The 27,925-nt window shown below is 40.3% G+C and overlaps 1 protein-coding gene across 4 annotated transcripts; it reads left to right on the forward strand.

Annotated features, from left to right (window-relative positions):
- The first annotated feature begins 73 nt into the window (after nucleotides 1-73).
- On the forward strand, nucleotides 74-27,877 carry LOC123705320 (WW domain-containing adapter protein with coiled-coil homolog). Of its 4 annotated transcripts, none has more exons than XM_045654056.1 (10): nucleotides 74-245; nucleotides 353-386; nucleotides 875-1,109; nucleotides 2,747-3,067; nucleotides 10,880-11,056; nucleotides 21,895-22,040; nucleotides 22,694-22,901; nucleotides 23,383-23,525; nucleotides 24,657-24,784; nucleotides 25,960-27,877. In XM_045654056.1, the coding sequence occupies exons 1-10, from the start codon at nucleotides 205-207 to the stop codon at nucleotides 26,033-26,035; spliced, it is 1,509 nt and encodes a 502-aa protein (XP_045510012.1). In that variant the 5' UTR covers nucleotides 74-204; the 3' UTR covers nucleotides 26,036-27,877. The 4 variants fall into 4 exon arrangements, with proteins under 4 accessions (XP_045510012.1, XP_045510015.1, XP_045510014.1 ...); XM_045654059.1 differs by having other exon boundaries at nucleotides 10,895-11,056; XM_045654058.1 differs by having other exon boundaries at nucleotides 878-1,109.
- The last annotated feature ends 48 nt before the right edge of the window (nucleotides 27,878-27,925 follow it).

Below are 27,925 nucleotides of genomic sequence, written 5' to 3' on the forward strand. Positions count from 1 at the left end.
AGTTGTCGGATGTCCTCGTCGTTCCTCTCTCGTCGTTGGTTAGTTTTTATCTCTTTCGCGTCTCTATCGACTCTCTCTTGAGTGTCTCGAATGTGACATGGCGTCCATCAAGATATATCACGGCCTCCTGTAAATCTGTTTTAATGACAGTGGTCTCTGTTTAAATTTTATTACTGAGGCCGTAAAAATCGTATTTTTGCATTGATGGTAATGCATGCAAGGAAACCTCACCGAATAAGCGATGGGTACGGTAAACTTTTTGATGCATAAACCTAGCAATCTGTAGATGGCGGTCGCCGATAGTTTTACTGTAACTCAGATGAGAAGACTAAATGTTTTTGTCTGATTTCAGGTACTTTGAGAAGCATCAGGCCCATCCATATCAGGTAAGATATACGGGAAACTTTTAAAGTAAAAGTTGTTAACTTATTACGATTTCCAAGAACTAAAGTACTGAGTTCGTTTAGGTACTACTCTACGTAATAACACATTGCGCCCATTCTTTTCCTACTTTTAACCACTCGATGTTCGCTCCAGATAATGCATAATATTATATTAAAGGGACGAACGCGATATGGATAGCAACAATCGTCCTCGAAAACTTTATTACTTATATATACGTGACCTAACAGCATCATTAGTAAATTAAATTCATGTTTTTGTGTCATATTTGTAAATACATCAAAGTTACGTTCCTCACCACTCTCCTTTGAAAAGTTATTTCCGTGATTTGCATCAAAACAAAGTTTGTAACAGAAGGTTTTGACACATCTCAGATAGTGTTAGCATGTTAATATTGAATTTATTTGGCATATATAATTGACTGTAAGTGTAATATGGACGATAATTAAAGTATTAAAACATGTTTTTAAAGCAGAAGTATAATTCGAAGAGGGCTAATGAGTATGGATCATCTGAGCGGTACACACCACTCAGATCCCCCAATGGGAACATGTCCCACGGGCACATGGGACACTCTGCCCACTCGCACCACCACTATCACATGGTTGATGAACGAGGATATGTCACATCTAGAAATTCCTACATGCAGAAAGGTTCAGAAAAGGAGAGAGATAGAGACTACAAATCCTCTAGGAATAAGTATACAGGTATATATTTTTAAAGTTTCTTAATAATCCAAAATAAAATTTCAAAAACTAATTTCTTTACTGTCTATCAGTTTCTTACAATATTTTTATACAATATAAGTCTTAGCTTAATTTAGTTTGTGTTATATTAACACTAACTGTTTATCTTTGAAGGTATTTAGCACAATAATTATGTATCTTGTTAGTTTCATTAATTTTATTAAAAAAATATTAAATTGAATTATAAAACAAACACCCCAATATATGAGAAATAAATTTTGAAAAGCTAGTTGAAAGCAAGATTGTTGAATTAATGATTAGTTTTCAATATATAAATAATATTCTTGACCTAGCAAGATTTTTCAACAAACTTCATAATACATCATATTAACGAAATTGTGAATATTATATAAATACACAAAGACAAGTTATTTATTTACAAATATTAATCAAATATTACTACATTATATCATTCTATTATTTTATTAAACAATTTAAGTAAAATATTTTTCATATATTTTATATTCAAGAAATAAATAATCCCAATAGCAGTTGAATTATTATAATTTTTATTTTCATAATATTTTATTTATTTAAAAAATAACAATAACTAAAAATTTCCTATAAGATATGACAAACCTAATAATGCAAATGCGAAATTTTTATATGTAGACTATATTTCAAATAAAACACATTTGATAGCAACATTTGTCTTAAATAATTTTAATTTTCATATACTTGTCCCTTTATTACATGAGTTAAAATATAATTTCATGTCTACTCATGTTTAATCCAAGATACTAAAGTCTAAATTTTGTGTTGATTTTATTTATTATTATATACTATCTCTCTCATCTCATGTTAATCATGATTAAAATAAAACAAGTAAGGAATGAGTCTGGCTTTTTGCTGTTTAGGTTTAACAACTTTCCAGATTACCTCATAAAGTTTAGAAGATAATGATCTCTAATACAAAAAACGAATTTAGAATATTAGCAACAGAAAACAGTAACCTTTTTTCTATGATTCTGTGAATATAACTGCAGATTCTCACATTAGGGTAGTATGGTATTCATTTTGTCCTAAAAATAATTTTCAGCAATTAATTATTTTAAATAGTACTACTGTAGACAAAAAACCATGCGAAATTTTGCAATAATATGTTTAAATAAATTACTGAGGCAATGCAATTGTATTATCAGAATTTAAAAATTATGTTTGAACAGTGTGGCATTCCCATTATATTTTCGAATTTTCATTAAGAAAGTAACAAGTATGGTACATGAGGTATTTGTAGATAAATTTTTTGGCAAACAACAAATATGTTCTGAAGTAATTTCAAAGAAGAATAAATGATGTATACTCCTATTTAAATTATTATTCCATCTTTTTATCACTATTATTACCTGTAATATATAGATATTACATTATACATGGAATATAGATACCATGAAAATAACAAGTAAATGATCTCATTTAGCATTTAGTAAAATAAGTTACAGAATTGTTTATTAATAACTCAGGCCCTGGAACCACAGACACAATAGAAAATCTATTGTGTCGTGGACCGATCGGGCCACTTGGGGCTCAATGGGTTAAATTCTGTCCAGAAAGAAAATCTTAACAAAATACAAATGTAATAATTGTCTAAATTTCAGATGTCAGATCACCGAAGGAGAAACGCAGTAAAGAAGGTGAACGAGAGAAGAACAACCACGAGCGATGTGAATCCGAGAAAAAAAGGACTAGTGGAATGAACAGTAGTGTTAATTCGAGTAGCAAATATTATAAGAGGAGTGCGCCCCCCTCGAGTGCGCCCTCTAGTGAGTGGTCGGAACACATTAGTTCGTCGGGCAAGAAATATTACTATAACAGTGAGCTTGAAGTGTCACAGTGGGAGAAGCCCAAGGAGTGGGACTCGAGGAAGAATTCATCCAAAGATCACCAGACTACGTATTCATCATCATCATCCAGAAGTAGTGAGTATTTTGTTTATTTACTTATTTCGTTTGTTAGGAATGCTGAAAGAAATTAGGTTAGGAAGTGTGCAAGTTGCTGTATTTATTCTCACAATAAATTACATACAATACTAAGCAAAACGAGTGGTATTCATATTCGTATTTTGGCAATATAGAAATTAACGAAATACTTAATTAGAGGATCTTTAGAATATAATAATTTTTGAAATAGATCATGAAAATACGTAAGGTTGATGTTGATGATATTGGTATGTTATAATGATAATCATGAGACTATACTCTCATCCATAATTTTGTCAATATTTTATATATAAGTATCTATTATATAATTATGCTGTTTCATAATTAGATTCCCTAAATATATTTTGTCCACCTTTTGTCAGGATACACTCACAGGGAAAACAAAAAAAATATTTTTCAACCTATTCAGACCTGAATAAATAAATAAATAAAATCAGCCAGACATTTTCTTGAGATTTTCGCCGATTACAAATTTGTTAAATGTAACTAAAACAGTTAACTTATTATTTATATAAAAATAAAATATGTGTAAAAGTTCCGTTTATATACTCACGAAATCATTGAGTTTAAATAATTGTTCATATTATATATTTATATATAATTTGTATGAATATGAAATAACTCATTTACAGCCACATTATATTGTTTTGTTGGAACCCTGTTGTTAGGAGATTGGCATATTTCATGCATAGGTGCACATAATTGATATGCTGTCCCTTTTCCCAATGTTTTGTTTGTTATATAATGTTCAGTGTTTTGTTTCCTACAATGATTTACTTTAACATATGAATATCACCTAATGTGGCTGTTTTAAAGAGGATCAGATCAGAGGATCTCTCAAAGCACACAAAAGTTAATAAAATAAAGAAAACAAAATTGTTTAAAACTACATTTACAACAGCTAAAATAAACATTACGTATTTTGTTTGCAACTGTACATCAAGCACATGTACCTATATAATTTTAATTTATCTTTAAAATTTTGCATAAAATGTAGAAATTATTTTTTTAAAAAATCATAAAGGTAATCTACCAACAGCATTATAATTAATTACTCTGATGGGTCCCCTTAGTACCTTTGATCTTGAATACAATCTATGTAGGTCGCTTCCGACTTTCTAGCAATTTTTCAACCTGAAAAGCGCTCTATTGAGCTAACGTCTTGTAATATCGTTAAGCAGCTTTCTGTTGAACGTTCTTTTAAAGTGTTTGAAATAAGTAACTTAGCCTTCTCAACTTTATTTTTACAAGTGAAGGATATTGTCTAGTTCGTTCAATTTACTTCGTACTAGCTGCGCTCCGCGGTTTCATCCGCGTGGCTCTGTTTCTGTTGGTCTTAACGTGATGATATATAGCCTTCCTCGATGAATCGGGCTCTTCCTCCTTCCTCCTCTTCCTCGGGCTATCTTACACTGAAATAATTTTGCGAATCGGACCAGCAGTTCCTGAGATTAGCGTGTTCAAATAAACAAAAACTCTTCAGCTTTATAATATTATTATCATAGATTTAAGCAAAGTTGGATTGTGGATTCTCCCAAACCGATATATCTTATAATATAAAAATGAATAATTTATATATTATGATAAAAAAAGGTATTTCCCCGACATTGTTGACACTTTATCTAAATAATCTAGTCGTTGAACATTCGCCCGTTTGTAAGTTAGATAAGTAATGGGTTATAAAGTCAACGTCACAAAAGCTAAAGTCTAAAGTCTTTGTCATCTAGTCTCTTTAGCAATCTTGATACTTTATTACTTGTAAACTTTGCTTGAGAACTTTATCTCGATCCTATATAAAATAAATAAAGCTAAGAAGTTATAATTGCGCTCAAGTTAAACATCGAGTATAAACACTTGAATAGAGATGGATTTCTAAATCTGTTTTTACATTACAATCCAAATCACGGATAAATTCAAACCAACAACAGCCAACATCGGAACAAACGGTGTTAGTAATGAGAATTTTTAATCAGATGCATTGAAAATTCCTATTGTTAGGGCAGAGGTTTTGTCGACGGCAATCAACCCTTCTGTGGCCGCTCAATAGTTGATGATTAAAATATCACGCTCGTGTTGTTTGCTTGAATCGCTCATTAATCGACAAATAATAATAAAACGTCATACTTTAATTCTCGCCCCGATGTCACAGTTTTATTGCACTGTTAAATTCAATTCTATTTACATAAATACGGAGGTATTTTTCAATTTCCCTTCTAGCTGGCGACGTAAAGCCCGCCTCGACTGCGATAATAAATGCAGTTAGGATTTAAATTGAAGGCCGCTTCTAGACCGTCTTTTGCTTAAGACTTAATTACGATTTATAGACTGAATGGAGAGAAGCGAGCACGTCTTCTTGGATTTATTTTATTAAATTAAGGGAATAAATAGTGGTGCACAGAGCACATTGTTCAAAGACTTATTTATTATCTAACATTGTGCTAGACAGAATTATAGGAAAGCCTTCATTAAGATATAAAGTACTGTGAAACGTACGTTGCGCTGACTTGCTATTTATTTTAAGTGAGAAGATAGTACATCTTGGTAGAATAAATAAAAAAAGTAAATCTCTTTAGATTTCGAAATTATTTTGTGGTAAACAAAATTTTCGAAGTAGGCCCAACGTGGATTATCATTACGTAAATATTTGTAACTCACGTTAAATTAGGCAACGTGACGAGCGTTGTTCGCGTTTAAAAACATAAAAGTTACTACGCATCGATCGAGCCAGAGCTGTCGACACAATCCCAACTCCCCGAACTTTACGGACACTTCTCTCTCCAGGCAACAGCGCGACCGATGTCACGTGCCACGATTCCTTGATTGTCTTTCCCAACGTGACCTGTTGAACTATAACGATGGAAGACGTACTGTCGCCTGCCTCTACCGAATGTATACCACGGTGAGCGCAATTATGTATGCTTTATTCTCCCTTATCAACCTCACAATCATTTTACGTACGTTTCGCAGTTTCAATGTAGATTTGATAAATACTTAAATAAGAATATGCTTGTTTGTGAAACTAAGTATTCAAAGTCGAGTCTGATGATTCTCGATACTAATAGCAACTCTGAAGAATGTCTCTGAACTTCATTCATCGGTTCTCTTTCCTATCCTATGAATATATATTATGCATCATTTTTGATACATTTTTATCTCCTTCATTTAGCGAATTTGAGTCGAGATTCTGAGTCGGTCTGAGGTTGCTAATATGAAATAATTAATAATGAGCATTGATTGGCCATAAAAAAATCTATGAGTTGTCACGCTTTTCGACATAATAAAATTATATTATATTAAACGTGAGGGTATAATATATTTGCAATTATATTACATTAAACTAAACGTTTTCGTGGTTTAATTTTTATTGTTATTTTATTATTTTGTTTGTTTGTGAAGTAAGAAATAAGGAAATACTACTTTGTTTACTTATTGGTACCGATGAGAGGATGACCACAGTACATGAGTGATCGGTTCAGTAGTATTTGCGTGAAAGAGTAACAAACACACACATACACATTCTCACAAACTTTGGCGTTTATAATATTAGTAGGATAGTAGGATTAGTAGGTTTAATATATTTTTCTTGGCTATAGAACAATAAATTCAATGAGGGTCACTAGAAACTTTCACACTGTCGTCATTTCTTCGACCTATTTATTTAAAGAACAATAAAATATTCATGCTTCTGTTGAATAACCCTGAATGTAAAGATAGATATTGATTTTTAATTTATATACTCTTAAGAGACAAATTATGGCAACACGATAATGTTTATAAATATTAGTTAGTGGAAAGGGCTTTAGGAAAGGGTAGAAGTGGGTAGAAAGGTGATTTTATTAATATTCGATAATTTATTAAATAAGTACCATACACCTCTAGAAAATATTCACTTTATTTCAATAAGCAAGTATTAGTTGGTTCGTTGAATTAAATATCAAAATATATTTGAAACCTTAATATACATGAATACCTAGATGTCCGAGATTACATTCACATTCAAAATTTACAATGGAGGAAAAATATTTGCACGAAAATAATTTTCAGCTCGATTAAAAAAAAAATGAATATTAAAAGGTTGATGGAGTTTGCTTACGTCTAGAACGTTTTAAAATTAAAATTAAAATAGAAAAACGGTATTTCCATTCAAAGTGGAAGTGCTGTCTACAATTTGCTGGAAACCGTGTCGCAGTGATTTAATAGGAACCCTCAAAGGAAGTCTATCTCCCAGTTCGCAAATATGGAGCTAAGGACTTTCACGATCATTTCCTTTGAATTGCAACGCCCAGCAGGGAACAGTAATAAGGCTGTAAGTGGGTTGAAATCAGGGACGTAACGGGGCGGATAGTGATGTTTTTTATCGATAGAAAATGATTTCCTCGACGAAACTTTTTGAACGCATAGCTTATTTGATAAATGGTGGTAGGTAACTATTTCAATTAAGAGTCGTGAGACTAGACCATTGTGTAGTTCAAACAATTGGCCAGTGCTTTAGGGCATATGTATACGACCCTAACTTAATTATTATAAAGGCATTATAATTTACAACACAATATTGTTTTACATTTCTGAATTGGGTCAATTATTAATCTAAAATTCATAACATAAACTATTAAGTCAACTTATAGCATGGTTCGTAACCTATTTTGTTTTAAAAGTTAATGTTTTATGTCTGCTTTTTATATTTTTTGAACATATACCTACTACAGAGTTTCAAAACACAAGCATTCGCTTTCCGTGTCACGAAGAGGTAAACATTATGGAACCATTCATTCCTGCCATTCCATTTCCTGTCATCTTATCTAGGAAATCCAATAAGTTCCCGCGACGCTCGAGTTAATCTCAAACTCATCTCTTGAGTTTCTCACTCAATAGTTGACGAGAACACGATACAGAACTTCAATTGTACAAGTTGCTAACTATTTAGTGCAACTATTGGACACTGAATTATAGATATCGTATTGTTCAACACCATTGTACTGTTGCATCCCTACTTGAGATACTAAAGTTAGAATTGAATGCCTTCGATTGGACGTAATTTGTTTACTGCATCGTTTGATTCATCGTTTGATGTTTGATTCCTTCCACCGCAAAATGCCTTGTAGGTATATATGAGAAATCCCGGGCATAAATAAAATGCAGTAATATATAGGCAGTAATGAACTGAACTCGGAGTGGGTAAAAAGGACCTCGATCGTATATGTAATAAAACTTCAAAATCTTTGTTGGTTTGGAATTGTTTTTCAAAATTCAGCTAGAATGGAGAAGAGCGACAAGTTGAAAAATGGTTGGTCAAAACAAAATAAGTCTGTTGTAACGTTACTTTTTATAGCTTGTTTTTCTTCAATATTTTTCTTTTGTGAAAATATCTATTTCATTGTACTTCCCAAGGGCATTTATTTGATTATAGACTGCTCGAATAATGCTTGAATGTGGGCTTTTCCACACGCGATTTCCTTTGAACTCAGCCTATAATGACACTTATAATATCTGTAATCTCGCCTAATTGGCACACGTATTGTGAAAACATAAACATTGGAAATAAGTTGTCGATTCCTCACTCGGATGGCGGATGTACGCCCTCCTCGAACTTCCCACGCGGGTATCTCGTTAAATTGTGTCTATTATTGGCAATACTCAATTTTAATGGCCATTTCTTTAATGTTATTCCAGCTCCTGACATGGCAGGTTGGTACTTTTGAAAAATATACATTTCTCTGCCACCACTCGTAGCTTTTTTGTTAAATTAATTTTTCGATAAAATAGTTTATTAAAAGTGATAAATTTAAATTGTTGGTAGTTTCAGGGCATATTTTTTTTGATTTTCTAAACCGCGGTGTATAATTTTACGTTGGAATAATATGTACTTAATTATGAAATGAGGTATTTGTTATCCTGAATTGTGTATTGTGTTTTTATGTCTTTTTTTTCGGTATTCGATCGTTGTTTGATTGTATTATAGAGTAAGTAGGTTTCAGGCTCCTGAAAAACAGTTTACAACTATATTGAGACCTGGGTCATTAAGTTTTTGTAACATATGATGGTGTGAATAAATGATTTATTTATATATATTTATTTAAACCTTGTTTTTAAGACTGGGTAAATTCGAACGTATGTCTTTAGAAATTCCATTATAGAATGCAGTATCACTATAATATTGATTCTAGATTATTTGTAACGATAAGCTTTTAGTTGTTATTTGTATGTTAATTTTTTACAGTTATACTAAAATAAATTATTTAAAGAGGAAATTAAACTCTGCTTATTTTATAAATTGCCTCTTATACTATACGTAGTAAGTGCTAACATTGTCGTTGTGGGAAAATCCTACAAGTTACTTACTTCGATCCTTAATAGATGCCGTTTTTTTTTTTTTATATTTAAGCCTAAGATCTAAGTTAATTTTCATAAATTTGTAATAAATCGAAAGAGGCGCGTCATTTCACAGCCATAACTGAAAATTAAACCAGGCGCCTTGGTGGCTCAAAACATTTTGCGTTAATATTTAATCGCCAGGAAGGGTTGTTAGATTCTTAGAAATTTGATCGAAACTTAATATCAACATTTTATTGATTTACCGTGTATTGTAAGTAATATTCATCAGTTGCTTATAGATATGATGACTCAGTGAATGTATTTAGATGTAAAAAATAGGGAAAATGACTTGGAAATAGATGGTTCCTTTGACGGACGTGAAATACGAAATGGTTGGATGTTTATTGATTTGGTATAAGCACGAGAACTAAGTCTAGTATTTATTTCATTAGAATAAATAAGTCTTAGCACAATCGATCGAAAGAAATGCCAATAGGTGTGAAATTATTCGATCTTCCCCTATTCGATCTTCCGCTCCTGTCGGTTCACCATATTTTGTTGAATTTAACGTTGTTAAATATGGATTTACTTTATAGAAGAATCATTCTTGTTTGAAGGCGCTCTTTCTCGTTAATGGTTTTACATAATACAACGATGCATCTTTCGATAAGGGATTTTTATAAAATTAATTATTATTAATTAGTAAATTTTTGGTAAATTGTAATCAATTGTAAAACCTATCCTAATGGATAGGTTTTACAATGAAACCATAAACTATCAACAGATTGTAACAAAGTTTATTTATTAATACTCGAACAGAATTCGGTATCGACTTCTTTTAAATAAAATTATCTAAACAGAAAAGCATTATACTTCAATATAAACAAGGTACTTCAGCCCGAGTCTAAGCTTTTTTTGGAATCGAGTGAGAACCTACACCTTTATTTATAGGCACTACGACCCAGACAGAGTTTAATGATATCATCACAGACATAGCCTTTTCGAATCGAATATAGAATGTGAAAAAATAAACGTCTGGGTCGTTTTCGGTCCAAACGGACAGGCTAATTGTAAAAGGTGATCTAACATGACGTAAGCAGGAGTAATTCCAGTTTGGGAGAGTGGTGGTATTAGGGTGCTTTTCCAGAGATGTGCGAGGATGCGTAGCGAGGGATGTGTTTGTAAAGAACCAATAGTATCGCTTCAAACGATGTCGATATTATTGGTTCCCTCGGTTCTACGCTAGCGTTAACCACTGTACCAAGTAGGCGGTGTCACACTCTAAACGACGTATACCATGTTTTTAATAATGCTACTTGGCAAACTTTACGCAGTTTGACTGCCTATCGCAGACACCAGCGCTCTTCAATTTCTATTATGATATGCTAGGTTGTTGTAAGTTTTTGAGGAAAATAAATTATTATTAATAGACAAAAAGAAATAGTAACTCCTCGGAATAGATATATATTTTTCTAAAAGCATTGTTATCCTTAGATCGCGACAAGAGATCGAGCTCGCGGTCGCGGCGGCGGGAGTCGGAGAAGTCGAGCAAGCGCGCAAACAGCACGTCGGAGCGCTACTGGAGCGGGTCGCGCGAGAACGTCGTCGAGCGGACGCGCACGAAGCACGCGCCGCACGCCGCGCACGACGGGAAAGGTGCGTCACTTATCTTTATCTATACTTAATACTAGCTTCCGCCCGCGACTCCGTCCGCGCGGATGTCGGTCTTCGCGTGGATGGTTTATTTCTCCATTTTGAGTACCTCTGACACTAACATCTTATAAATATCTATTGGACCCAATTCCCAAATACGGCTAGGCCTATAATAATACGCAACGTGTGTTCGCGGTTCTACGGAACAACGTCTATGGATAAAACTGAAAAATTAAGATTAATTTTTTTCCACGTATTTTTCCAGGATAAAAAGTATCCTATTTTACGCCCAGGATAATAAGGTATAATTATACCAAGTTTCATCGAAATCGAACCGCTAGTTTTCACGTGATGCCTTCACATACAGACAGACAGACAGACAGACAGACAGACGGACAGACAGACAAAAATTTTTTTAATCACATATTTGGGTTTGGTTTCGATCCAGTAACACCCCCTGGTATTTATTTTTTCAATATTTTCAATGTACAGAATTGACCCTTCTACAGATTTATTATATGTATAGATTATAAAGCTGAAGAGTTTGTTTGTTTAAACACACTAATGTCAGGAACTGCTGGTCCGCGATTTGAAGATTCTTTAGGTGTTAGATATGCCTATTTATCGAGGAAGATATACCATCACCTTAAGACCAACAGGAGATGTGCTCGTATTATTATACATATTATGTATAACGGTGCATTTACATCAAACGAACGAATGCTCATTCTAATTTCTAACCCCACTATGTAAAACTATTTTAGTGTAAACACGCGTAGAATATTCTTGCGTTCGAAAAGATTCTATGCAATGTTCTGATTCTGAACAAAACTGAATACGAGCTTTCGTTTACACTAAAGATCACGAAAAAATGTTCTGCTTCTTTGATGTAAATGAACCATTACACAAAATAACTTTCGGCCAACGTGGGATTACCGTGATGATGTTATACTATCTTTGTAACAAATTTCAGAAAAATGGGTTCAGTAGTTTAGGCTTGAAGAACAGAGAGATAAACAAAATTAACATTCAAAAATTTCTTCGAACTACTTGTTATTTTATTTATTGAATGTGGTTACATAAATGATATGTAACTGGTAAGCAATATCTTACACATTTTGCTCGTTAGGTGAGCGTGAATATATGTTTAGATGATTATTGGCAACATTTGAATGCTAAAAAATGGAAAAAGTCAGTCATAAATAAATAAATATTTCTGGACGATTTTCACACACGGCACGATCTGATCCCATACTATAATTCTCTTGTCTTATGGAAACCAGATGGCTGGTAAACATACATATATATAATTAGAAATAAATACTCATAAAGATAATCAGACAGAGCAAACATATTCACACAAATATTTGCCCTCGGTGGGAATTGAACCCACACCCTCTGGCTTGGAAGGTAGGGTCTCTACCAACTAAGCCAACCGGTCAGACAGTAGTTATATTGAGGTAAAACTAAAAATTTGTTAAATCATAAGCGAGTATTATGAATTTAAACATTTTTGTGGAGGTTAGGACATAAAAAGGTATAGACTCCTTTTGACCGAGTTTTAGTAAAATGAAATATTCATTTAACACGGTTATTCGAACTTTTGATCATTTGTTTGAGATTTTGACGATACGAAATAAAACCGGCCAAATTTAAAGACTTTTGTGTTTACGGGAAGTACATTGTAGGTTATGATTCCCTTGTGAATGTCGAAATTAGCGAAAATATTCATCATTTATGGCTGTATCTTTAGATTGCGTTGGCTTATAAGTTTGATTTTTTCACAGCTTCAAGGGACTGACTTGATTAATCTATAGATAACTAGCGTTCTGCCCCGGCTTGCCCGTGGTACATGTTTACGTTTTTTTTCCATAAGAACCAACCTTGTACTTCAAGGAATATAATTAAAAAAAATAATCGAAATCGGTCCACCCGTTCACGCGTGATGCCGTGACCACGAAAAACGGGTTTCATTTTTTATAATACTAGGTTTCCGCCCGCGGCTTCGCCCGCGCAGTCAAAGAAAATTCCACATAGTTCCCGTTCCCGTGGGCTTTCCGGGATTGCGTCATTTTCCCGGGATAAAAAGTAGCCTATGTCCTTTCTCGGGTATCAAAATATCTACATACCAAATTTCATGAAAATTGGTTCAGTAGTTTAGGCGTGATTGAGTAACAGACAGACAGACAGAGTTACTTTCGTATTTATAATATTAGTATGGATATAGATTTCAGCTTGATACCTCTACGCGTTCCTGAGAAAAAGGGTGTTGATAGACAGACAGACGTACAACAGTGATCCTATAAGTGTTTCATTTTTTCCTTTTGTTTTGATGTTCGGAACCCTTTTTTTTTTTTTTTTTTATTTTTTTTTTTATTTTTTTTTATAGTGGAGAATGCATTTAAGCATACCCAGGGCACTCGGGGAAAGAGCCCTGGGTTATGTCGGACTCACCCTGCTGAGTGCAGGGACCTACCGACTAAACTCCACTGTGTTCCGCCGTGCCGCTTTATAGACGGGGCCGCGGGTATTCGGTAGAACCGCGTCCGCAGACCCGTCAGCGGCAGCCTATCTCCAGGCCCAACGCGAATGTGGCGGGAGGCCGCCAGATCTACCTTCCTAGGGGGGCGGCGTGAGTGGAACACTTCTCACGCCGCCTCTCCGCACCGGATGATGGATTATATCCCCGTTCCACCATCCGGTGCCCATCATCAGGGAGGCAGGTCGCGACCGTGTAAAGCGGCCGCGACACGGCGACGACGCCCAATAGGACGACGACGCCGAATCGGATCCGAGGAAGGGTTTCTCTCGCGGACCCGCTCTGCCTCCTCCTTCTGCGACATCACATACTCGCAGAATGTGATAGCCGCGGACCACGATCTGTCGCCGCCAACCATTTCGCGAACTATGGAAGGCAGGGAGAGATCAGGGCCGACGACTGCGACTAGGCGAGCACGGGGCTCTGACCACGCGGGGCACACGGCGAGAGTGTGGTCTGCCGTGTCCTCCGGACAGTCGCACCAATGACAAGCCATTTGCGGCTCCCGTCTGGCGACTTTGCACAGGTACCGCCCGAAACAACCGTGTCCGGACAGTACCTGTGTCAGGCGGAAGGTGATGGCCCCATGCCGCCTGTCGCACCACTCACGTAGGACCGGTCGGATTGCTTCGACCGTCCTTACTCCTGCGCTGGGCTCTTCGAGCCGACGTTTCCACTCAATGAAACGCCGCTCGAGAGCATCAGCCCTCCATTGCTGGACCTGCTCCAGATATGGGTTGATCCCATGCGATCTAGACGCGGCGATGCGGCGATAAACGTCCGCCAGCATTTCGGCGTCCAGGTCCCACGGGGGCGTCCCCGCCATTAAGCACGCGGCCTCGAAGGACACCGTGCGATATGCCCTCACGATTCTGAGCGCCATGACCCGCTGCGGTCTACGCAATAGGGGTCTGGTACGGGCGCTCAAAGAGTCAGCCCAAATGGGCGCACCATAGAGGGCCATGGAGCGAATGACGCCGGTGTAAAGACGACGGCACGCACCCCCAGCCCCTCTAAGATTCGGGAGCAGACTTCCAAGTGCCCCGGCCACCCCAACAAGCCGGGGGGCTAGGCGGCGGAAGTGCTCCACGAATGTCCAGCTGCTGTCCAACACGATGCCCAGATAGCGCAACGTGGGACCAACGCTGATGGACGCACCGCCCACCTGGATTGCTGATCCAGCAGCCTGCGCCCTTCGACGGCCACGAAACAAAATCGCCTCTGACTTATCCAGGGCCACCTCTAGACCAAGTCTTCTAATGCGGCGCACAACTTCCGCCACACCAGCGGTCGCAAGGAGGGCCGCGTCTCTATACGAGGCCCCACGCGCAGTCACCAGGGTGTCATCCGCATAGCAAAGCACGCTTACACCCGGGAGATAAGTGGCGCGCAGGACCCAGTCGTAACCGATGTTCCACAGGAGAGGCCCAAGAACCGAGCCCTGTGGAACACCGCACGACATTTCCTTTTCCATCCATCCACGGCGTGTGGGGTACGCCACAGCCCTCTCTGATAGGTAGGACTGCAGCAATCGCACCATGTACTCGGGCACATTGTGATAGCGGAGCGCCTCAATTACGCAACTCCATGGTAGCGTGTTAAAAGCGTTGGCGATGTCAAGAGACACCGCCAAAAGCACTCCACCTTCATCAGCCACATTGTCTGCGAGTTCACGCAGCGCAGCGATCGCATCAATGGTGGACCGTCCCCGGCGGAATCCAAACTGGTTTTCGCTCAGGTCCGGCCCCACTCCCTCCAGGTGGTCGATGAGGCGAGCTGCGAAAACGCGCTCAAAGAGCTTGCTCACCTCATCGAGCAGCACGATCGGCCTGTAAGCCGAGGGCGAATCGCGCGGGCGTCCGTCCTTCTGCAACAGGACCAAATTCCCGGTCTTCCACCTCCGGGGAAATTGGCCCTGTTGAAGGCATTCTGTGAAGAGCTGTTCCACCCTGGGTCCAAGTGATTCTAGCGCCAGTACCCAAGCCCGCCCTGGGATACCATCAGGGCCGGGGGCGGTCTTTTTTGCTTTGAGCCGCTCCACTGCCACTGCAAGCTCGTCACGCGTGACCACCGGGACATTTTCATCAGCATACTCCTCCTGCACAGTCATTGTGGATACCATCGGCGGGGGAGAATGTCTTCCCCGATTCGGAAACAGGGACGTCACCACCTGCTCCAGAAATCGAGGCTCCAGAGTTTGAGATAGGGGCGGGGCCCAAGGGCGAAGCTTTTGCCTCACCCTCTTGTAAGGCCGACCCCAGGGTTCATGGTTCAAACCCTCTAGCATCTCCTCCCATGCGCGAGTTTTTGCTGTGCCTATCGCGCCCTGGAGAGACACGATACAGTCTCTGTAGACGGCGTATAACCGCGCCTCCTCCTCTTCGTCACGCCGTCTACGGCGTCTATGCCTGGTGTACGCCCGCCTCGCAGCTACGCAAGAAGCGCGTAGCTGGGTGATATCGGCGGACCACCAGTACATTTGTCGCCTTCGCGGAACTGACCGCACTCTCCGCATGCTCGCGTCGCAGATTTGCGCCATTGCATCGGCAAGCCAAGTGGCCTCCTCCTCCACATCAACACCGTCACCCTGCGGCGTCGGGAGCCAGGCTTGCACTATGGCAGCTTCAATGAGAAGCTCCCTATCTAGGCTTCCAAGCGCCCAGCGCGGACGGCGTTCACCAGTGGGGAATCGACTGTGAGCCGTCGAGGGCATGGAGACGCTGAACCGGATGTAGCGGTGATCCGAAAGCGTCTCCACGTCCACCAGAACCCTCCAGTCCTGAATACAACGAGCGAGAGCAGGGCTCGCGAAGGTGATATCTACAATAGAGCCACCCCTCTGTCGCACGCATGTCAGCTCTGTTCCGCGGTTAATAAGTGTTAACCCAGAGGCGACCGCCCAGTCTGCAAGCAGAGTACCTCGCGCGTCACCTGCCCGGCAACCCCAAGACACGGACTTGGCGTTGAAGTCCCCGGCCAGGAGAACAGACATTGGCTGCGCGAGGTCGATCATATCTCTCAACACGACGAGGAACTCCTCGAAATCAGCGAGACAGCGATTTGGCGAGAAATACACCCCCACGACGGTGTATCCGTTAATTACCGCTGATACGCAGCCCCGTCGCCTGACCACTCGCTCTATTTGTGTACCGCCTTATGCAACTAGTGTCACCAAGCTATCCAGATCACCCGCCCAGTTATCCCAGGCGGGAACATTGTACGGCTCAGACACAATCGCCACATCAATCTCCCACTCTGCCAGGCTTTGGAGTAAAAGATCCTGGGACCTAGCACAGTGGTTAATATTGGCCTGTAGGAAACGCAGTGGGGCCATTACTGCGTTTCCATAGCTGCCTCCGTTTGCGGCACCTCAGCAGGCACCAGAGCAGAGCGTGATGGAACCTGAGCGCCATCTTGCTTCCGCATTCCGCCTTTTTTTGGCTTGGGGGCCTTACAGGCTAAGCTTCCAAGTCGATGTTCTGCTGGTCGCTTTGCTTCTGCACAAAGGGCGCAGTGAGCAGTGGTAGCAGAGCATTCACCCGCTTTGTGGCCCATTTCACCGCAGCGGAAACAAATGGTACTCCGATCCGCGAGTGATGAGCACGTAGCACTTACATGGCCTAGCTCCTGGCAGCGGAAGCAGCGTAGGGGCTTCTGCTCGATTAATGAGACCTTTGCGGAAACCCACCCCACCAGAACGTGCCCCACCTGCGCCAACTTCTTCGCCGCGGTCACTGGACAGCTCACCCAGGCTGACATTGCACCCCGCGGGCCAGAACGCAGAGCACCACACTTTACGTGCTCGACGGAACACTCCCCTGCGTGTGAGACCGCGACCGCAATGTCTTCAGCAGAGGCCGAGTCATCCAGGCCAGTAATTCGCAACTCTGCGCACTTCACTGGCCTGGTCACCTTCACATTATCCTCGCCTAATACCTCCCGCAATTTGGTGGCTAGAGCATCCGCTTCCTTTGTGCTGGAAGCACCAGGTATCTCCAATATCCTGGCACCGGTAACACCACGCTTAAAGCGCATCGCACCAATGCCGATCTCCCCAAGATCGATCCCACGCCGCGCCTCCATCATGATCTTGGCATAGGTTATGCCACGCTCCTCCGCTCCCGGCTGAAGGGTCAGGACGACAGCCGAGGAAGAGGGAACGTGGAGCTTGTGTCGCTTTTTGCGAGACTGCGCCGCAGGCTTCTTAGCCTTGGCCCCCTTTGTTTTCTTCCCGCCCTTCCCGACAACAGTCCATCCTTCTTTTGGCTGCTGTTGCGGGAGGGGGTCTGAGGATGGGGCTGATGTGGAGGGCGCGACTTTGCTGGCGTGTTTTGAGTTCGCCGCGCTTTTCGACGCCGCTTTTTTCTTCTTGTTGGCCTTCGGCTTCGGCTTCATGGCCGTCGCTGCAACCTGTACCGCCACTTGCTGCTTTAATGCAGTCTTCCCGACTGAAGCCGCAGCATGCTTCACGGCCCGTTTTGGAGTGGACCCCGTCGCCGATATGCCCGGTTGCGGTACCGAGGCAGCCATTGCATACGTTTTTTCTGCTGGTGGTGGGAGAGTGACAAGGTCCTGGGTCGCCTGTTGGACGCCCTCCAATGACGCTCTCCTGTTATCCGCCGCCAGCGCCGGTCTTAAGCGCTTAGCCGGCAGCAGACGCTCCTCTAGGGCCTCAAACCTGGCGTTAGTCATGTCTCCAACCTGGCGCAAAATGGAAGCTACCAGGTCAGCATCAGGTTCCCGCGGTTGAGGACACACTTGTACGCTTTGCGACGTCTTCACTTTTTCGAGCTCCCTTTTGAGGGAGTCGATCTCGGCCTGTAGGCGGGAGTTGTCCGCCTGCAGAAGCCGTGTCTCCTCAGAGACTGTGAGCCGCTTGAATTGTGCCACCGACAATTCAATGTCGTCGTGCGCCAATTTGAGAGCTTTTTTGAAAGTGGTCTTCAAATTGTTTGACCTGGACCGCACCTTCTCAATGGCGGCCAAATTTTCCGCAATTCGGAGGCTAAGAGCCTCCGCCGTGTTCCCTTCCTTTATTGGTATGGGGGGGGGAGGGGAGCGCTAGCACGCGTCGCCTCGATGCGCTCAGCGCACTCCGCGACCTCCTGCTCAGCCTGCAACTCTGTCTCCAGTTTGCGTGCCGCGTCCAGTTTGGCTGCACGCCGAGCGGCGCACGTACCCGGCGTGCGGCCCTTCCCTCTTTTTGATGTTTTTTGGCAGGGGATTTTTAAATCCCCAATTCCATCCTCTGAATCTGAACCGGAGCGGCTCCTATCCAGGGACCTCTTCCGCCACAGCCTTCCTTTTTCGTAGGATTGCAGATCCACCACGCTGTTGGCTGAGCTTGATTTTGAAAGCATCACAGCTCTCGTCCTTCTTGTCCTAACGTCATCCGAATCATATTGTCCATCATTGTCCATATTTATTTTGCTAAAGTCGTCATTAAATGGGGCCGGGTTAAGTGACATTTTTGTTCCCACGAGTATGGGGGATATAAAAAGTCCATCCGGGCGGTGCCCCCTGCACCCGGATAACCCTTATACACCATGGAGGTCGGGCGGTATCCATGGGAGGCCACAGCTAAAGCTCACGCACTCCCGAGCCAAACTGTCCAAAAGGGACAGGAAATCCACGCCGCTGGACTGAAAACGCAGATTTGAGGGTTTTTGATGAGGTGTCCTTCCTCTCGAACCGGCCGGTTAAGGCAAGCCCCCTGGTCCGTCGAAGCTGCTAGACGTGACAACAACACTACGACGGGTAACAGGTTGCCCGACGGGAGGCCGAAGCCCCTTACCAGACGCCAGAAACCTGCCGCCCAGCCCGCCGCGCCGCGATTGTAGCAATCGCCATCCACCGCTGCAGAGCAGCCCCTCGCCCAGTAGGACTAAAACGTCCGCAACCACTGGTTACCATACGTCGCCGCCAACAGCAGCACTGTTCGAACTCGAACCCAGCAACTGCACAGGGAAACTCCCTGCAGAGCAGAAATTGCGACGAAGGCATATAGCCCTCGAGTTCCTCCAAGCTGATTTTGGTCCGCGCCGGCAATGTTCGGAACCCTAAAAAAGTACAAGTTAAAACGTTGTATATCTTTAAATATTATTATCTGTATTATTTTCTGTACGACATCGCCGGAGATTGAGAAAAACAATTTTGAAAAACCTTTGAAATGTAACTCCCACTTCTCGGCCTCGGATCGCTTGTAAATTATTTTTGCCTTTTTTTGTTATAAGTATTCTGTTTTCAGTGAGTTTAATTCTAATATATTTTTTGTTGTTTAAAATTATCGACACTGGTCTATATTAGACTTTTTTGTAAGTGGGCATAAATAAAAAGTGGGGGAATCTTGCATAGACAACCCACGGCCCCCGGGAAAGTGCCGTAGGTTATGAGGGATTCCTACCGAACAAAATCCCACTGTTTAGTGTTTACCTTCCAGCTGAATTAATGACAAGGCCACGGGAGTTGGTACAACCTTTACGTTTCGATAGGCTAAATATGTTATTCCAGTAATATATCTTATTTTTTATGCATAAAAGTTGATAAATTTTTAGTACATACGTTCATCACAATATACATAACATGCTTATTTTTTTAATTATGTGCAAATAAATATCTTTTTGATAGGTAGATTTTTATAACACATTGATGTAGGTAGTACGAGAATCCATATCCATATCCATACTAATATTATAAATGCGAAAGTAACTCTGTCTGTCTGTCTGTCTGTTACTCAATCACGCCTTAACTACTGAACCAATTTGCATGAAATTTGGTATAGAGATATTTTGATACCCGAGAAAGGACATAGGATAGGATTTATCCCGGAAATCCCACGGGAACGGGAACTATGCGGGTTTTTCTTTGCATGCGCGGGCGATGCCGCGGGTGGAAAGCTAGTTATTTATATATTCTTCAATGACGTCGTTTCGTGTTATCGTGTTGTGTTAATACTGTACTTGATAATATTTTCCTGTGGCTGATGTATAGTTGCGATTTTTTTCTTGACAAAGGTTTTATTGTGTACAAATAAATATATTTTTCTTTATTTTGCATAATATACGTGTTGTGAATAAAAATGATATGGAAGCAGCCCCATAGTACGTATATTGGTGTTTTAAAACTTTTATACAATATTTGTTTTTGTATGTGCGTTTTAAGGTAATATTGCAGAATTTATTTGATTGGTTTTAGTTTACTAATCTATACTAATATTATAAAGCTGAAGAGTTTGTTTATTTGTTTGTTTGTTTGTTTGTTTGAACGCGCTAATCTCGGGAACTACTGGTCCGATTTGAAAAATTCTTTTAATGTTATATAGCCCATTTATCGAGGAAGGTTATAGGCTATGTGTCATCACGTTACGACCAACAGGGGTGGAGCCACGGGGGTGAAACCGCGCAGAGCAGCTAGTAATTAATAAACATGACAAAAATCGATCTATCTTTCGTTTTGTCGCAATAAATTCGCATAACTTTTTGAGGTTATACATTCTTCTATAAGGCTATAAGTTTTAACTTGTGTTGACGTGGATTGCGTTTTTCATTTATTTTTTTCTTGAAACAATACTTTTTACATTACTGGTATATCGAATATTGATCTGTGCTGACCTTTGTAGGAAAGTTGGAAGAGCTATAGTTAGATAAACATGTAAATATGGATTCGTTAAATATCTTGTAGGTTAGTTTCAGATCCTTCTTTTAGGACCTGTTTATTTTTTAAGATTGTGTTATCTATTTTCATTTCTAGGAATATAACATTTATAATTTAATATACAAAATTTGTCTCAATTTAACATTCATGACATCTTATGTACACGGGTGTCGTTTATAAAAAAAAAATACTTTTTATACTGCTTTATAATGACATTTTTTCGGACGTTCTCGAAAAATTTAAGATACTTTTAATTATCTTATTTATTTATAACTTAACTGAACGACGTAAGCACATTTTTTTAGTAATAAGCACTTAATCTATGTTCAAATCTTAGCCCATTGAGCCCCAAGCGGCCCGATCGGTCCCAGACACAATAGATTTTTTATTGTGTCTGTGGTTCCGGGGCCTGAGTTAGTAAAGATTATTCAGAGTTGATGTTTCACACTCCAAACTCAATAAAATATTTCTATATCATTCATCGATTAGCATAGGTACACCGAATAAACATAAACACGTAACGCCATGACAAAAAATTATATAAGAATTATTTAAATCGTCGACCGTATTATGTATGAGGTATGCAAAACTGGGCGGGCGTACGTGGCGATCTCCTATAGTCCCCTATAAGAGGTGTAACGTTTTTCAGATGGCCACCACCTGCTGCAGGATATGGACATATCGCCGGACCGGAGTACACCGCTGTCGGAGAGCTCGTACAGAGAGGGCGGCCCTCCGAGACCGGAGCCCGGCGCTGTGCCGCCGGTCGTCGTCTTGGATAACTCTAATCAGACGGTGAGTGAGGATTCATGTAGCTTTCTGTTGACGAAAACATTTTTAAGTTTATTAATGTTACAAACTATACTATAAAAATACTTCTTTTTAATTTAATTGTTCATGTAATGTATGTTATAAATGTTAGAAAAAATCTTAAAGAAAGAAGAGGGCAATTTTGTGTCAAATAAATTCACCTAATATTAAAGTTCACCTAACTGTGTATTTTCTGTATTCACTTTTACTATTGTCTTGCGACTGGTGCTAAAATAAACTCGTATATATCGTGTAAAGAGCGACTAACTACCATTGAGATAATATAACTTCGTATGGAGGAGACACCACGAACAAAATCTGTGCGCCATATTTTTGCTCTAACTAAGTTTTAAAAATTATTATCTAGTTAGGTACTTACCGATGAAAGTAATTCCTTTGCACTTTTTCGTATTATTTGTATTATTTGTGCAATATCGTAACACACACGAAGGCATATTTGATGCGTTTCACTTTAAAACAAATAAAAAATGAGCGTGCAGTTACGCCATATGGCGTATGTTGAGCGGAACATAAGTGATGTAGGCGGTGTCGTCTCCATATGTATATTTCAATGCTAACTACATGCTGCTCCTTACTTAATTGGCACCAAAGTTAATCCATACAATGGTGTTACACAGAGCGGGTCGCTGCTGGCCGCAGCGCTGCCGCGCATAGTGGCCGCGCCGTGCGCGTCGACGTCGGGCGCGGCGTGCAACAACGGCGGCACGCCGCGCAGCCGCTCGGAGACGCCGCAGCGCGACGCGGGCCCGCCCACGCCCACGCACTCGGAGAGCGTCGACCCGCACGCGCCGCCGCTGCACCTCGACAACGCGCTGCCACGGAAGAGTGAGTTTTTTTTAAGTTATAGGACTTCTTTTGGCGCGATGGAGAAATGATGAGAGTGAATTTTTACGATGCGCGCGCACACCGACACTTAAATTTAACAGCATGATGTTAGTTCTAGGTGGTATGAAAATTGATAACCATGTTCAAGTTGTATATTCTAGTATTTTTTTTCCATACGCCAAAGAGAGTATAACTTCTATCGCGTGTACATATGTATACACACTATTTTTTTTTGTATCGAGAGTGCAATTGGGATAGGATTGTCTGAACATACTCTCTGCGCGGTGTGTGGTTGGTTCAGATCCAAGATGACAAGTTTGACTATAGTTTCTAAAATCTGCAACAAAGATTATTAGGATCTCTTATTAAGTTTATAGACACTATAGGGTTCCTGTAAAAATGACCAAACACACACATTATTATGTACTAAATCCACAACTATTTTACACAGCACAGTACTAAAGTATCACCTCCGTTACAGTGGAGTGCCTCGGCAGCTACTCGTCAGTAGTGGGCAGCCTGCAGCAAGCGGCGCCGATGCTGACGCCGTCGCTGCTGAACCACGTGCGCGCGGAGCTCACCACGCACGTGACCGGGTGGCCGGCGGACATACTGGAGAAACAGGTGGGATATATTATAGTTGTGCTGCCAAATGTTCTGTCAGTTATCATTTTATTCTTATAAAATTCACCAGGGAATGACCGAATACATTAAAAATTTGATGGTTGATTTCAAATGGCTGTAGTGTACTGTGAGGTGTATGGCAAGCGATGAAGTGGTTTCCTAAGTGACAATAATTATTGTCTTCTATTCCTTTAGCAGTGTTAATAGGCATGACGAAAGATTTTGAAATCCTCTTCCATAATGTGTGTATACGTTTACTATACAAGAAAAACCCTATATTTCGGTAATATATTTAAATTTAACGAAGATAAAAGCCATTTTTCAAAAAATATTTATCAACTGTGCCAAAACAGCTCGGAGGTGTCATGGCGTAAGCGTGACGTCACTCTTTAGTAAATACATAATTATTTGTATGCATTGCGAAGAAAATTAAAAAAATATTTATTTAATATGTGTTATAGTAACGAATTTCAAAGTTTATAAGTGTAGTGCAGTATTGCAGTGTGAATCCACATTAAAATAATGCTCAAAAATGTGTTAGTAATTATTTTAAGCGAGAAAATAATAAGAAATGATTGTATAAAGTAGGCGCGAAGAACCCCGAAACCGCGTATTCGTGAATTCGAAATTATATTTCTGTTCTGAGTCGATAAAGCATACGTGGAACAATAGAAAATAAATAAAAATGAGTATTCTCAACATATTCATAACAACAAAATACATCTGACGTGAGTTGTTTACTTAAGCGTGACGTCACGCGTGTTTTAGTCAAAATGGCCAACTGCAGAATTTCAATGTTTTATTTTATTGATAATCTCATTAATCTTAGTGTTTTTAAGATTTTTAAGTCACTATATTGAATTTATTTATTATACATTTTCCCTTAAAAACACTAATACGATCATTTATGGATACTGTCGTCATGCCTATTATTAATACTGCTAAACAAATAGAAAGTCACACTATTTGTGAGAGGTATTTATTTAACCAAGCCGGCCTAAATCCAAATCCTGGACAAGGGTTAGGTAATTTTTTAGTATTGTAAGCCTACTGTTGTAATAGAACTGTTTGACTATAGCTATAATAATAATCTAATAATGCAAATAATAATGTCTATTATTTACTCCGCAGGCTAACAAATACACAGAGGAAGCGTACCAACTCAGCTGCCTGCAGTGCACGCGCGTGTCCACCGAGCTCAAGTGCTCCCGCTCGATAGTGCGCCACACCGAGATACAGGCCACGCTGCAGGAGCAGAAGTGTGTATTGCGTGTTTGTGTGTGTGTGTTTGTGTGTGTGTGTTGTGTGTGCTTTTGAGCTATTACACACCCTTGTGTGTGTCGAGTGTGTGTTTATAGAAATACCCCTAATATTAGGCTGTACACTGACAGCTTCACGCAGTTGAAGCCGATGACTTGAAGCCGCGACCGTGCGGTGAACTATAGTCATTCTTTCACCACCGTACACATACCGTACCAAGTCAACGACCGACCGCTCGAGCTGTCCGTGTACTTAGCTCAGCCGTTAACTGCTCGAGCTGCCCGTGTACTTAGCTCAGCCGTTAACTGCTCGAGCTGCCCCGTGTACTTAGCTCAGCCGTTAACTGCTCGAGCTGCCCCGTGTACTTAGCTCAGCCGTTAACTGCTTGAGCTGCCCCGTGTACTTCGCTCAGCCGTTAACTGCTCGAGCTGCCCGTGTACGGCCTACTGACTACCGGCTATAGCCGGTTCGTACCTGCTGGACTATATTTTGGAATAGACGAGTGGAAATTGTAATTTATGCAATTGTGTGTGTATATAATTATGCCTATTGTGTCGTATCACGTATGCTCTTGATGTGGTCAAGGCAAGGTCAATGTTTTTTTTACAAATTTTTGAGTTTTCGAAAAGAGTTTTTCCAAATTTTTTTTAAACATTTCTTAGACTTAACTTACTTTAAGATTAAATTGCCTTGATTTATTTGTCTTGTTCGCATTCTTGGTTTGCTATACTATGCTTGATTTGTGACTAAATGTTTTTTCCAGGCCGTGTATTAATAAAATAGTAAGTAGTTAGGAGGCTTGTAGCTGATATTTATGCTAGTAAAGACGAATAAAGATGTCAATCTTGAATAATCTTATACTTTTGTTTTTTTGGTAGACTTTGACTTATTGTGTTTGTTTCACACTTAATACTGAAGAACGGCTAAATCGATTTGTCTGCACTTGTATTACGATAAAAGGTTAAAAGCTATTAAAATTTTCCAAAAAACTCCTTGGGACTACTAGTGTTATAATACATTTATATAGTTACATTTATATTTCCTTGATAAAATATTTCCCATGAGATCAATTTGAGGATGAAGTAATGTCCTATGAATTGAATAATACACATTATATTTGAAAAACTTTGTATAAAGTACACGAATTTAAGGCCATCTCTTTTGACATTTTCAGAATAATGTACCTGCGCCAACAAATATCGCGGCTCGAGGAGCTCAAGTCGCAGAACTCGTTCATGTCGGAGGACTAGGGTTTGCGGTGGGGGGTGGTCGCCGCGCCCCCCGCGCCCGCGCCCCCCTCCACGCCGGCCAGCCCGCCGCACGCGCAGTAGCGCCCCGGCCGCCGCGCGGGACGCACGTGCCCGCCCGCGACCCGCCCGGGGCAAGTATGCGCTACCACCGTCGTGGCTGACGGTGCGATCGGCGCGCAGTTACGTCACAGCCGGTGTAGGCTAATCGAGCGCACGCGTGACACTGTCGAACCGTGCATCGCAGTACCGTGTGACAGCTTAGACATACATAGGACCAGCGGCCGGTGGGGTGTGTGACTGCTTGTGAGCTAGTGGGGATAAGGTTTCATGGATTGTAATGTGGCGAAGTTAGAAGCGTCGGAAGTGTCAAATAGATGTGCAGAGTATGTTCACATAGTTCAGGCGAATGCAGTTTAAAATAGATTTCCCAGGTTTATAGTTTTTGATGATGCATTGATGTAGGCAAAGATTCACTATGTACTGTTTAAATAGAAGAAGGGTACAGCGATGAGTGTTTCCAACATGTGCAGGTCTATGAAATTTTCAGCAATATTGATAAGTGGGCCAAGACTTACCGAGTATATAGAATATAGGTTTTCTGCATTGTTTTAAGAATACATAGAAAAACTATATGATAGGGTTAAAATGATGTTCCATGTACCACACTTGCATGTGAAATCGTGGAACTTGGCAATATGCAATGAGACCTTATTAATCATCTGATAATGCAGAAGAACAATAGAAAATAATTGATATTGATGTCGTTTTATGTATGAAATGTTAAGAAAAAGCACACGGTATTCATTAGAAAAAGATTTTCTGTGAAGTAATCTGTGGAAAGTTTAGTAACTGAGATGCAGTGTTCGGTAGGCCATTGGAAATCATTTAAGAAGATTCCCGGGGTATCCAGTTTTAATGTGACCAAAAAGGAAGCGCAAGCGAATTGGAATAAGAAAAGAAAGTGTAGAGGAAGGGGAGTGGAGATTGAGCAGTGAGTCGGAGATTATGGAGTCTGCAGTTGGTCTTCACGAGTCACACAGGCCGCCGAGGGCTCACAGCAGTTCTGTGACGAAACTCTTTCATTCCGTTCCTTCAGTGTCGTGTGCATGACAGTCGTCAATTTATAAATGTAGCTAGACGATTCGATCTATTTATTGAAAGACCTATTTTTGCGAACATTGTAATTTTATCATTTAACGTGAAGTGTAGTGATTGGCCGACCTGGCCGTTCGGATGTCGACTATATTTATTGAAAAGCAATTGTTCGCTTAAATCATTAATTTTTCTATTTGTTTAGATCATTCGCTGGGCAAGGAATAAGATTGACGAATTTTATGACAGTTATGAGGATGTTCAAAGATTAGTTTTAGTGAATGCTTAACAGTTTTATCTTTTACTTTTACATTGCCGAGAGTTGAACAGTAGTTTACAATAGATTGTTATTGGGTCTGTTGCCCGATCAAGTCATTTGTCTAACAAGCAAATGTTCAAGTGTCCTTGTATATTCACTTAGTAGCTCATAATATTTGTGTTAAAGTAATTTTTATAACTGATTAGTAGAAATGGCATATCTCTAATTGAGTTTATAAGATGAAATCATCGACAACACAACCACTAGGCGCCTAATAACAGACGAACTGTTTCTGTCAACGCATGTGTCTAATAGGACTTATAACCGCTGCCATACGAAACGCAACTATCAGTTTCGGCCAGTTCCGTGATCTGTTAACACGTCTGAAAAAACCTTTAAAAAAAAGAAACAATGGCTCCTTGTAGTATTAAATAATGTGGTAAAACGAGTAAAACCTCAAGTTTGCAGAAGGACGGGATTACTTTTCATAATTAAGTTTGCATATAATTTAAATATAATTACGAACAATATTTTATCGG

The sequence above is a fragment of the Colias croceus genome, chromosome Z (genome assembly GCF_905220415.1).
Source record: "Colias croceus chromosome Z, ilColCroc2.1".
Lineage (NCBI taxonomy): Eukaryota > Metazoa > Arthropoda > Insecta > Lepidoptera > Pieridae > Colias > Colias croceus.

Coding starts and splice junctions, on each gene's coding strand:
- LOC123705320 (XM_045654056.1), top strand. CDS start 205: ATGGTAATGCATGCAAGGAAACCTCACCGAATAAGCGATGG. Junction 3,068..10,879: donor ATCATCATCATCCAGAAGTA/GTGAGTATTTTG, acceptor TTTTTCTAAAAG/CATTGTTATCCTTAGATCGC. Junction 24,785..25,959: donor GCCACGCTGCAGGAGCAGAA/GTGTGTATTGCG, acceptor TGACATTTTCAG/AATAATGTACCTGCGCCAAC.